The 12,614-nt window shown below is 34.3% G+C and overlaps 1 protein-coding gene across 2 annotated transcripts in view; it reads right to left on the bottom strand.

The window, feature by feature from the left end:
* Nucleotides 1–12,614, bottom strand: part of DSCAM (DS cell adhesion molecule) — a 420,440-nt gene that overhangs the window by 45,103 nt on the left and 362,723 nt on the right. For both annotated transcript variants that reach the window (XM_087937792.1, XM_087937791.1), the window contains exons 28-29: nucleotides 8,516–8,546; nucleotides 6,164–6,279 (exon numbers count right to left, since the gene is read on the bottom strand). In XM_087937792.1, coding sequence (XP_087793918.1) covers nucleotides 6,164–6,279; nucleotides 8,516–8,546 — 147 coding nt within the window. The remainder of the gene's footprint in view (nucleotides 1–6,163; nucleotides 6,280–8,515; nucleotides 8,547–12,614) is intronic.

The raw sequence follows: 12,614 nt of genomic DNA, 5'->3' as shown, positions 1-12,614 counted from the left end.
TTTTTTTAATTAATTCTTATTATATCTTGCTCGAAAAAGGAGGGGGAAAGTGAGAGCAAAGAAACTTTGTAACACTGCCAACTAGAGGCTTGAAAATATTTTATTTCCCTGTGACCAGACAAAGCTGAGAAAAAAAGAACTGAGAGTCTTTTTCAAGGACATTGCTATTTGATAAGATAGAGGGAAGAGCATGGGACAGTATTATTGCAGGTGCTCTTCTGGGTTGCTATCAACAGCTGGAGTCTGGTGTTGAAACTGAGGGGAAAAGAAGGGTGATAAGTTTTTGGAGAAGAGAGCTATAATAAGAGCCTTGGATAACTAAACAAAGTGCAGTGTGCCTTTTTTACTTTTTCTAAGTTGTGCTATCCCTCCTCACCAGCTTTATTATATTTCATTTTATCTTTTTTTTCCCCTTGTAATAACTATATGGGTTTTTGGCTTTGTTGGAGATAGTCTTTGTTTTTCTTTTTTTCTTTGGAAGTCCAATCTCTACGTTTGCTTTTTATTTTAAAGGGAAAGCCATAAAAGCCTTTTTTTCCTTTTCTGGTATTTTTGTTTTTTCATCTACCTTTCTGGTTTATTCTCATGCACTCTTTTCTATTGAGACCTTTCAATTGGATTAAAGTGTCGAAGAACCTGAAGAATTTTTCCTTTTCCTTTTTTTTCTCCCCCGCCCTCTTTCTCAAGCCTTTTTCTTCATCTAACTATTGATTGGATTAAGGTATACAAGAACCTGAAGAAATTTTGTCCTCCTTTTTTAAAATCATTATTATTGGGCTTCTTTTTTCTATTATTTTTATTTTGAACTATAATTGGTTACTTCACAATTGGATTAAGGTTTAGAAGAACCTGAAGATTTTGAATTGCTTAAAATGAGTAGGAAATTTACAGCTCCTGGTTCTTCAACTTCTAGATGAGGTTTATCGAGTTTTCACAAGATATGCAATGAGAAATAGCTTACCAAGAGAAGTTCACATTAGATTTACAAAGAAAGCCATTAAAATGCAAATATTGCAAGTGGCAAAAGAGAAAACATTGAAATATAAAGACAAGGAGATTGTGGTTTTGAAACAAATACCCAGAAGAGTGAGAGAGATGAGAAGAGAATACCGATTCCTGACTAAAATGCTACTTAAAAAAGAGGTGAATTATAGATGGCTGATTCCAGAAGGTTTAATGTTCACATGGCAAGAACAGAGACATAGAATTGACTCAATTGAGAAAGTGGAATTATTTTATACAGAACTTTTTGGAAGGAAAGAGGAAGAGGCAGAAAAAGAGATCTCACTAATTGAATTCCAAGAGGACTGCCAAATAGCGACTGAAAAAGAAGAAGGTGCAGTAGGTGGAAAGGTGGAAGCCAAAGAACAACGTGAACTAAGATCTACGAGAGCTGCTAAACCTAACTATAAAATATAACCATGGAAGAGAAAAAATTGATTACAATTAATATAAATGGACTTAACTCAGCCGTTAAAAGAAGGAAAAACTTTTACAAATTAGAGAAATTAAAATATGATATAATTTGTCTACAAGAAGTACATATTAAAAAACAATTGACAATGAACAATTGCTGGTAAAGCCAAAGCTAGGGAAAATATTTACTTCCTTGACCCAATGTAAGAAAAGAGGAGTGGTTTTATATATTAAAGAGACCACCCCAGCAAAATTGATTAATACCCATGATGATGGAAGAATACTAATGGTGGAAATAATGGACAATAATATGAAAACACTCCTGATTGCAATTTATGCTCCGAATGACAAACAAGAAGAATTCTACAAAAAATTACATATGAAAATAATCGAACTGGACTATGCTAATATAGTCATGATGGGAGATTTTAATGGAATTCTAGACAATAAATTGGACTATACAGCACAGAAAACAATAAAGCAAAACAGAAAGACTCTCCCTAAATCTTTTTTTTAAATGGTAGATGAAATAAACTTAAAAGATACATGAAGAGAAAGAAATGCTAAAACCAAATAATACACCTTCTATTCAAATAGACATTTATCAAGGTCCAGAATAGACATGATATGGATGTCAACAGAATTAATAACTAATATGCAAGAAATAAATATTGAAACAAGTACGTGGGCAGATCACAATCCAGTGACAATTAAATGGAAAGGACAAAAAAGAAGATCTAGATGGACATTAAATAATACTATCTTAAAGGAAAAAGACTTCACACAGTGGATGGAGAAAGAATTGGCTTTTTTCTTTAGAGAAAACAAAAAAGAACATACATCAATTCAGAATGTATGGGATACAATGAAGGCATATGTTAGAGGCTTGATAATAGACTATACAAGGAAAAGGAATACTATGAAAAGACTAGCCTCTGAGGCCTTAGAGGATGAGTATAAAAGACTTGAAAAAGAGCTGCAGAAAATGCCACAGAAAAAGGACATCAAGCTAAAAATGGATATAATTAAACATAAAATGGGTCAAATAGAAAAAGAATTAGCACAGAAAATTAGAGGTGCTAAACAGAACTACTTTGAAGACGCAAACAAACCAGGTAGATGGTTCGCATACAAATTGAGAAAGGAGAAAGAATCAAGGAAAATATTGCAATTAATAGATGACCAAGGCCAAGTTTGCCACGGTAGTAAAGAGAAGAAGGGAATCATTTGATACTTCTATGGGAAATTATATATGCAAGAGAATATTGATGAGGAACGAGTTAAACAGTACTTACAGAATGCTAATTTACCTCAGATACCTAAAGAGACTGAAAAAATGTTAGAAAGCAATATAACGATGGAGTTAACTGAAGCACTCAAGAAGCAAAATAATGGAAAGGCATCAGGCCCAGATGGACTTCCGGCAGAATTTTACAAAACATTATAAGAATAGTTGAATCTTCCTTTGCTAGAAGTTATGAATGAAGTTATGTTAAAGAAGAAGATACCTAAATCATGGTCAGAAGCCTATATTACACTTATTCCAAAAGAGGCGGCCGTCCCATTACAAATTAAGAACTATAGATCCATTTCTCTACTAAATGCAGATTATAAAATTTTTGCTTCAATATTGGCAGAAAGACTTAAAAAATATTTAAATAATTTTATCCATCTTGATCAAAATGGATTTCTGCCAAAGAGACAAATTAAAGACAGTATGAGAGTAATCTTGGATACCTTGGAATACTACGAGGCACATCCTGAAAAACAAATGGCTCTGATATTTCTAGATGCACAGAAAGCATTTGATAATGTGAATTGGTGATTCATGTTATTACTGTTGGAACAGATGGGTGTTGCTAAAAGATTTATTCAAGCAATAGAAGCTATATACTATAAGCAGACGGCAAAGGTAATGATAGAGGGAGAACTGACAGACTCTATCAATATAAGAAAAGGAACAAGACAAGGGTGCCCACTATCACCTCTGTTGTTTGTGTTAACTTTGGAAGTGCTAAATAGAAATATTAGAGATGAAAAAATATAAAAGGGATGAAAATTAAAAAGGAAGAATTTAAGTTGCAAGTATTTGCAGATGATCTGGTTTTCATCTTAGAAGACCCTTTAGAAACAGCATCAAAATTGATAGAAAAGATAGAGACATGAAAATAAATAAAGATAAGACAAAGATCTTGACAAAGAATATGCTATTAAGACAAAAGGAAGAACTGGCAGACCTATTGAAAATTCAGGTTACGAATAATATCAAGTACTTGGGGATATATTTGACAGCAAGATGTAGTACATTAAGAGAGAATAATTATAGATAGTGCTAGCAGATAGTGCTAGATCTGGAGAAATGGGAAAATTTACAACTGTCACTAATAGGGAGAATTTCAACAATCAAGATGAATATATTACCCAGAATTTTATATTTGTTTCAAATAATTCCAATTAGGCTTGGAAAAGATTACTTTGAAGATCTAAATAAAATTGTGTTGAAATATATATGGCGAAGTAAAAAAGTGAGAATAAAGTTAAAACTTTTGCAAGATGCTAGAATTAGAGGAGGATTTGGTTTGCCTAATTGGGAGTTGTACTATCAAGCTACAAATCTGATGTGGGTTAAGGAATGGATAACACTAAGAAACACAAGATTGTTGACATTAGAAGGACATGATTTATTGTTGGGGTGGCATACTTTTTTATGGTATAAAGGAACTAAAACACAGGGGTATTTTAGAAGACATTATATACAGGAGTCTCTGTGGTTAAACTGGGAGAAGATTAAAAAACAATGTTATTTGAAAATTCCAGTCTGGTTATCGACTATTGGAGCATTTTCTTATCCTATAATATACAAAAAGGAACAAACAGTTAGATATGGTGAAATATTGAATGAAAAGGGTGAACTCAAATCTATACAAAAACTAGAGGAACAAGGTATAAAGATGAATTGGTTTTCATATGCGCAAACACATTCAAGGTATGATAAAGATTCTAAAATGGAAGGTTTCTATGATAAATTGACTGATTTAGATAAGATTTTGACAAGTATCACTTTTGAAAGGTGATTTAAAAACTGTATGGATATTTATTATAAATTAAATTAGAAGAAGAAGAAGTTAAAGAAACTATGATTGCTTGGGGGAAGAATTTTGGATATGGGATCGATTTAGAGAAATGGCAAAAATTGTGGTCTCAAAATTATAAATGACAATGTCAACAGCATATAAAGAAAATTTGTATAAGATGTTTTAAAGGTGGCACTTTCCCCTGACAAGAATAGCAAGAATGTTCAAGAATAAATCCGAAAAATGTTGGAAATGTCACCAGACACCTGGCTCATATTACCATATGTGGCGGACTTGTGCGGATGCTAAAAAATACTGGTCTAAAATCCACATTTGGTTGGAAAAAATGACAAAAAAAATATAGACTTGAAACCAGAGATATTTTTATTGGGAATTTTACCTGAAATATACAGTAAAGTCTTGAAATACCTGGTTGTAAATGTATTAACAGCGGCTAGGATTGTATTTGCTAAAAACTGGAAAAATGAGAAAATACCATCACAGAAGGAAATCATTAAGAAAATATTGGAACGTGCTGAAATGAGTAGATTGACATTTGAAATTAGAGAACAAGAGGATAAACAATTTTATAAAATTTGGGATCTTTTCTATCAATGGTTAGACAATAAAATACAGTAATGAAATATGTAGACTTTTAGAAAATAATAAATATATAAAGATGTACTTCTTTCTTATTATATCTACAAAATGATTTTAGGATAGATTTGGGATGATAATATGAACTGTTATAAAATAAACTAAGTAAATTATGATTATCTTGTAAAACATGAATGAATAAAAGTGTAGTCAAATGATTGATTAATAATGATACTAAGGTATTTAATTTTTGATTGAAAATATGAGATTATATGCAATGTAATTGTAATTAAAGACTACGAAATGGAAGCACAAAACTATTTGTAAACCAACCGGCACACTGTATGTACACATATGGAAGATAGCTTGATGTTTTTATGTTTTGTTTCTTTATGTTCGTTTTTAAAAACCAATAAAAAAAATTGTTTTAAAAAGAAGATGCCTAATCCATGTTTTGCTTCACATCTTTCCCAATTACTGGCTGTTTGGACATAATACCCTGATAACAGGAAAAGGTGAATGGCTTCATTCATTATCTTTTCTGGGTGTGATTAATATATTTTTGTCATCAAAAATACCTGAATATTCACAAAAGTATCATACTACCTCCCTAGTTTAAGTCAGTTCAGTTTTCTGATAGAGTGTCAGCGCATGCATAGTCTGTATGTGTGACACCCTGAAAGTGTGAAGATTTGTGTGGGGTAGTTTTTGTTGTTGTTACTTCATCCCATAAAAATAATTTAAAAGGAAAATTGAAAGGCTTTACAGATTTCCTGTATGTTGCACGAATGTGAACATTTTCCCATGAATTATTCTTAAATCTAAATTACTTTACATTGCAATCTTATTGCATGATTGCCTGCACTGAACATAGCAGAACATATTTCTGAGTAAGCATAAATAGAATTGTACATGAAAATTTAATGCCACTTCTTACAGCTCAACAACAATCAAAAGCAGAACAAATTAATTGTGATGATTTTCCCCAAGTTGCAACAAAATTATATTTTAAAAATACACAAAGGTATAGGTCCTGGGTTATATAAATTAAGCTAATGAGGCTATTGACAGCTTACCAATGGTTTCCATTGTATCTCTCTCTTCAATGAGAAGTTGAGCTCTGGGAATATCTATATGCATCCTGAGTGTCTGTTGTTGCTTGTTAAGTGTATCCGATGTCCTTGTGTTCTTGCTAAGTATTCAAGAAAGTACAAGCAAATTTAACTAAAAGCGGGTATATACTTTAAAAACAAATACAATAAAATGCCATTATTTTAAATGAATTAAAGCTCCCCTAATCTCTTATTCTGCGATGTTCAAAGTCTCTTCATATACTTAAAAAAAACATACAAAATGTATTAATTTAAAACAGGAGACAAAATGGTTAGGACAAAAATAGGATATGAATCCTATTTACATCAGGGGTCCCCAACCACCGGGCCCTGGACCGGTACCTGTCTGTGGATCATTTTGTACCGGGCCGCCTACTTTGCTCGGGCACTGCCATCTTGTTTCTACGGCACTTGAGAAAGTGCTTCTGGGTGAGCTTGTCGGTTGGATGGAAAGTGGCATTTGGGTGCTGAAGGAATCCTCGCATCTTAGTTTCGTCAAAGAGGGGGGGGCGGCTTCGAACGAAGAGCCGTCCCAATGGCGGTGGAGTCTCACATTACTCAGGAGGAGATTAAGAAAGAGTCCGAAAAGCCCATCGACCGCGCGAAGGTACAAAGGAGGAGTTGAAGGTGGCGGGGAGAAGTGGAGGACAGCTAGCTGGCCAGTCCCTTGGCTCGCCTTGCCTTGGTCGTGTGTGCTGATGCTGGTACCGGTCCATGGATCATTTTGTGATGCCGGTACTGGGCCGTGGTACAAAAAAGGTTGGGGGCCACTGCTTTACATGATTTTATTTTTTAAAAATATAATCTTTAAATAGTTATTTCTCTCTACTATTTGCTTTTCAGGTGGACTTACTTTCCTCTCATCCAATCAAAGCACAATGAATATTATGATACTGTAGTCTTATTGTATTTTAGTAACAATAATCAGTAATCCTAGATCTCAGATCCAGCTTGATGGACAAATAATTTAGGGCTAAGCTGGAAATGTGCCTCTACTAGGCAAAAGTTGCTGTGATACTGGGAATAAAGAGGTTGTTCCCATTGTTCTAACTAAATGTGTGTGTGTGTGTGTGTGCGCGCGCGCACGCGCGCGTCTGTTGGGGCACATGAACCAATATTCTGATGCAGGAAGTTGCATGATATGCTAGGAACCCAAGCAATAACCCAGTTCTCTACAGATAAAAACATAGATCCACTTTCTACTCTGATCAGGATGAGCAGACTGGATACAAAAGATGGTGATATTTACTTCTTTCCTCCTCTCTGCTTCACTTAGATTTGCTAACAATACAGCAAATATAGAAATAACATATTCTAAAAGTTGGTATTTATTCAACTCTTCTATGAGTTACTGTAGCTGCAATAGCAGCACTATGTAAATAAATATTTCTGCATTGATTTCAAATAACTGCTATAGCATATAACCAAAATGATTACATTCTTATTTTAAAATTATATTTAGCATAAACTATCTTTTAGGGGGAAATATAAAAATACAACCTGGGCAATAAAAGTGTAATAGAATATTTAACTGGTTCATAGCGTGTGTTAAATATATCCATATAATTATATTTATGTATAAAAGAATTAGCAGGAACACAAAATTGGTGGGTTTCGGAGAACTTTTGAGAAAATTACAAAATTGCAAGGATTTACCTCATATAATTTTTCAAGAAGTTAAGAAATTAGAATTAATTTCTAACTTCTATTTTCATGCAAAGGACTAGTCAAAAAAGTAATATTAACCTAGGTGCAATTTTTCAGTGATTGTTCAAAGTTATGATGAAGATTAAAGTTATAGTTGTATAAGGTCCTCAGTTAATAACTGCTTATGATAGCAACTGGAACTGCTGGAATTGCTATTAATATGTGGTGTACTCAAGTTACACTGTTTAAGTCAATGGCAAGTTGACTACAACCCTTGCTTTTTCTACCACTGTCCTTTTATTGGCTTAAATGCAATTTTAATGTGGTTGAAAAGTCTTAACTTTTTAAGGAACAATCAAATTATCTGTATTTAACCAAATCAAATAAATATACTTCATTTTACATTGAATTACATTAAATTACATTCAATTTTTATTCAGGTTACATTTAACATTGGCTCTATTAGCCTTGCTCACTAACTACTCCCCCTCAGTGCAGAAAAAGACACGCTGAAGATTATGCTTAGAAGTTTCTGTTCTCAAATGTGAGAAATGTGTAAATAGAATGTTCCCAATGAAGGTATGAATTTTGAAGTAGTCCCAAGGCCTTGACTCATGGAATCCTTTTTTAAAATTAATGGCTGAATTCTGCTTTTTTAACTATTCTTACCTCATAAGCATTTCAGCCAAACTTTTTGCATCTGAAAGAAAAGAAAGCAGGAGAAATAGTAGCATTATGTAAACAGCTAATTAGTACTTACATTTGCGTAATAATCCCCAAACAATCTAATACAGTTACCAGATAGAAGCTTTCATCTTGGTTGAAAGAGACTGAATGTGGCAGAGCAACCTGAATATTCAATCATAAAACTGAATTGCTATTAATGGGGAGGTAAAAGAGCTTTGGATCTGATGGAATTGGACATCACATAAGTATGTGTTTAGGAAACAGTATTTTTTTTGTTGGCAATGTGCTTTTATGAGATGCTTCACTAAAATATGGGGTGGAGCCAGCCAGCCTTGATTGGCCTACTCACTTAGTGGACATAGCTACACTGCACATAGAAACAACCATAATTTTATCAAATGAAATGGTATAGCTAATTCACTTTGATATTATTACAAACTTTCCTAATGCTGGTGTATATGTGTATGGGTGTGTGTGTGTGCGTATTTCCTATATATAAGTATGTATGTATGTATGTGTGTGCATATACTGTATATATGAAATTGTAGTATGTATGTATGTATGTATCTATATAAACACATACACACACTCACACTCACACACATAGATACCAACAAAAAGAAGGACTTAGAACTTAGGAAATAAAGATCACTTAATAAATGCGTAATCACACTGGAGGCTGATATTATGGATTCTTTTATACCTATTAACAAGTTTAATTATTTATGACCATCTGCTATGACTGCAATAGAAGGTAAGACATTTGTATCAATTTTACTAATGTGCATTATTCAAGATGATTATTTTGATACTTTAATTAATTTTGTAACACATTCTGAAAGCTATTTTTTACATTTAATTGTTCATGTCATTTTAATTAATTAAGAAAGTATACTTTTAATTATGAGCAAAAAGACTTATTTATAGAGTCATGAGGTTATTTTATTATCTTTGGAGGACAGTCATGTTCAATGTCCTTCAGTTTTCAGCACTAACATTTAACATTCATATATTCATTCTTGTATAAAAACTATTCCAGCGTTCATGAGCAATACACTACAACAAATTGTGCATATGTAAGAAGTGTCATATTAAAAAACAAAAACCAGATTTTTTGCCAACAACTTATGTGAGTTTAACATAAGTCACAGGAATAATGCACATTGGTAAGGCTGTTGACTGTTTAATTAAAAAATAAAATGTTTAAGTGATAATGTGCTGCTTTTGTAGTCAAGAATTGCGGCCAGAAAACTGAGGAGGAGATTTCTTAACCTAAAACAGAAGACAATAAACTTTCTCATGGCCTACATTGCTCAAGACAGCGTAATATCAGAAGCCATATTGCAGAAACCAAGGAGTAAGGAAAAAAATATGAGGAAAGATGTCCCAAGATTTAAGGCACGATAAGTCACAGAAGCAGATCAAGGATTTGACACAGGTACAAGATTAACGCAGTCCAAAGTCAGAATAAATCTGAATTCAAAAGAACAATATAGCAAAGAGTTACCAAAGTTAAACCCAACCCTTGTTCTAGGAATCTAGCAGGGATTATTTTATTTTTGCTAGATCTTAATAGTTTTAAGACTTGATAGTTAATCAAGGTTTGTTAATTCATCACTGTCAAACAGATTAGCCAATTTTGCAGGATCCCTATTGATTAGTAGCGTGATTTCCCTCTGCTGGCTCAAAGACACTTTGTTCTACAATAGGTTGGCAGTCTCTTAGGTTCATGCCTTCTTTCTCTTCCTCTGAAGCAGGGGTGGGATTCAAATTTTTTAACAACTGGTTCTATGGGCATAGCTAGGTGAGCATGGCCATGTGACTGGGTGGGTGTGGCTTTTTTCAGCACGCCCTGTGCTCCATTTTTGGGCCTCCTGGGCCTCAGGGAAGCCTCCTGGGGGGCATTTTTGCTCCCAGGAAGCTTCTCTGAAGCCCAGGAAGGCAAAAAACAGAGTGCAGGGAACACACAGCACCCCCCCCCCCACACACACATCCCTTTTTGCCTACTGGGCCTCAGGAAAACCTCCTGGGCAAAGCAGTAAAACAGCCAGGGGGATTCTGGGACAGCTGATCGTCAGAACAGCTGATCGTCAGGAGGAAAAATACTTTAAAGAGTGACTGGGTGGGGAAGAATGCAGTCAGCAATGTCGGGCATGCATGCAATGTTGCGCATTCGAGATAAGGACTGACTGGGCAGGGAGGGGAGGGGCGGACTGAGAGGGGCAGGGCCGGCCAGGGGCACAATTTACCAGTTCTATAGAACCGGTCCAAACCGGTAGAATCCCACCCCTGCTCTGAAGTATACATGAACACAAGTGATCTAGGTTCCATATAATGTTGAACTATAATAGATAGGATTCACCCAACATCCTAAGCTAAAAGCAAATAAATTACCTTATGATTAGCATAATGATCTATTATCAGTTCAAAAGCTTGCTCCCTAATTAATATTTACCTATATAGAGATAAAAGTCAGTATCCAGAGGATACATGGAGCAGTTAAGCTACCCTTTCCTGTTCAACTTTTTTTAATCCACCATCTAAGATATGAATAATCTAAAATTTTACTGAATGTGACATATTTAGAACACAGAATATAGGGTTACTGTCAACTCCAGTAATGATGTCCACAAAGAAGCAGCACAATCAAGAATTTAGACATGTTGGAATATTAAATTTAACTATACAATCAACTTCTTGTACTGTGTAAAGGAGAGACTGGTATGGTTGGAAAGATAAAATTATGAAACCCAGCTGCTGTCTTAGCTTTTGCTTATTAGGATCTTGCCATCTATTATTTTGAACCTTTCTGGGATACATTCTCTTGGGAAATTTACAGAACTCCTGCAGCTTTCACTTGAGTTCTACCATATTCAGCAACACGGACAGTTCATTTTATAGTAGCTGTTTGGATGAACTTCCTTTGGAGACAAGAAAATATAGTTTTTGCAGCAGTTGGAACCTAGGTTAAATCATCTACTCTGTCCCCTTCCCCAATCAACACTTAATTCTCTTGTTCTTCTGGCAATCAATCCTTTTGTACCTCAGATAGTGTTGGCTGTAAAAACTAAGAGGAAGAAAGACAGGGCTAAAACGGAATCATCACTAGTCAAGCTAAGCAATACATGACAAACGAATACATCAAAATCTTAGCAATCTCTAAATATTTGCTAGCAGCAACATATAGAAAATAAACTCTACATCATTCATATACACTGAATTTGCAACTTTTTCATCTACAAAGTTACAAAAAAAGGAAGAATTTTCATGCATAACTGCTATTGAAGTAATCTGAAATAGCAAATTGATCATGACTTTTTAAAATAATGTCATAAGAATCAATGGCATAATCTGCATATCCCTTTTTATAGAGATAATCCTCAATTTACAACCATTCATTTAATGATTGTTTGAAGTTACGATGGCACTGCAAAAGTGATTTATGTCCTTCCCTGCACTTATGACCAATTGCAGAATCCTGCAATCATATGATTTGGGTGCTTAGCATCCAACCCGTATTTACGACAGCTGCAGCATCCCAGGGTCATGTGAACATCATTTGTGACCTTCCCAGAGGTCCCAATCATTAGGGATTTGCTTTCTGACCATGGCAAAAAAAAGTTGTAAAACCAGGTGTGACTCACTTAATGAGTCCATACCTTAGGGATGGAAATTCCATTCTCAACTGTAGTTATAAATCGAGGATTACCTGTACTACATTCTATAACTCTCTGACAGAATTGGAACATTATATGTTTATCATGTTACATGCCAAGATAAATTTCTAAATTCCTTAAAATATGTTCTTTTTATTAATGTTACAAGAGTTGTATCATTGTTTATTGTTGTTACTGTTATTATTATATATTCATTCTGCCTTTTTATATACTTTATAACTCAAGGCAGCAAACTTCCTAATATTCCTGTCACCTATTTTCCCAACAACAACCCTCTGAGGTAGTCTGAGAAAGAGTGGTCCAAAGTTGGTTTTCATGATTAAGGCAGGCCTAGATTTTACAATCTTCTACTTTCTAGGCCAGCACCTTCACCAATACACCAAACACTGCCTATTGGGTATGGG

The sequence above is a fragment of the Pseudonaja textilis genome, chromosome 7 (assembly GCF_049901715.1).
Source record: "Pseudonaja textilis isolate UNSWEBS1 chromosome 7, rPseTex1.2, whole genome shotgun sequence".
Taxonomy (NCBI): domain Eukaryota; kingdom Metazoa; phylum Chordata; class Lepidosauria; order Squamata; family Elapidae; genus Pseudonaja; species Pseudonaja textilis.
This window is presented reverse-complemented; position numbering and strand designations above follow the sequence as displayed.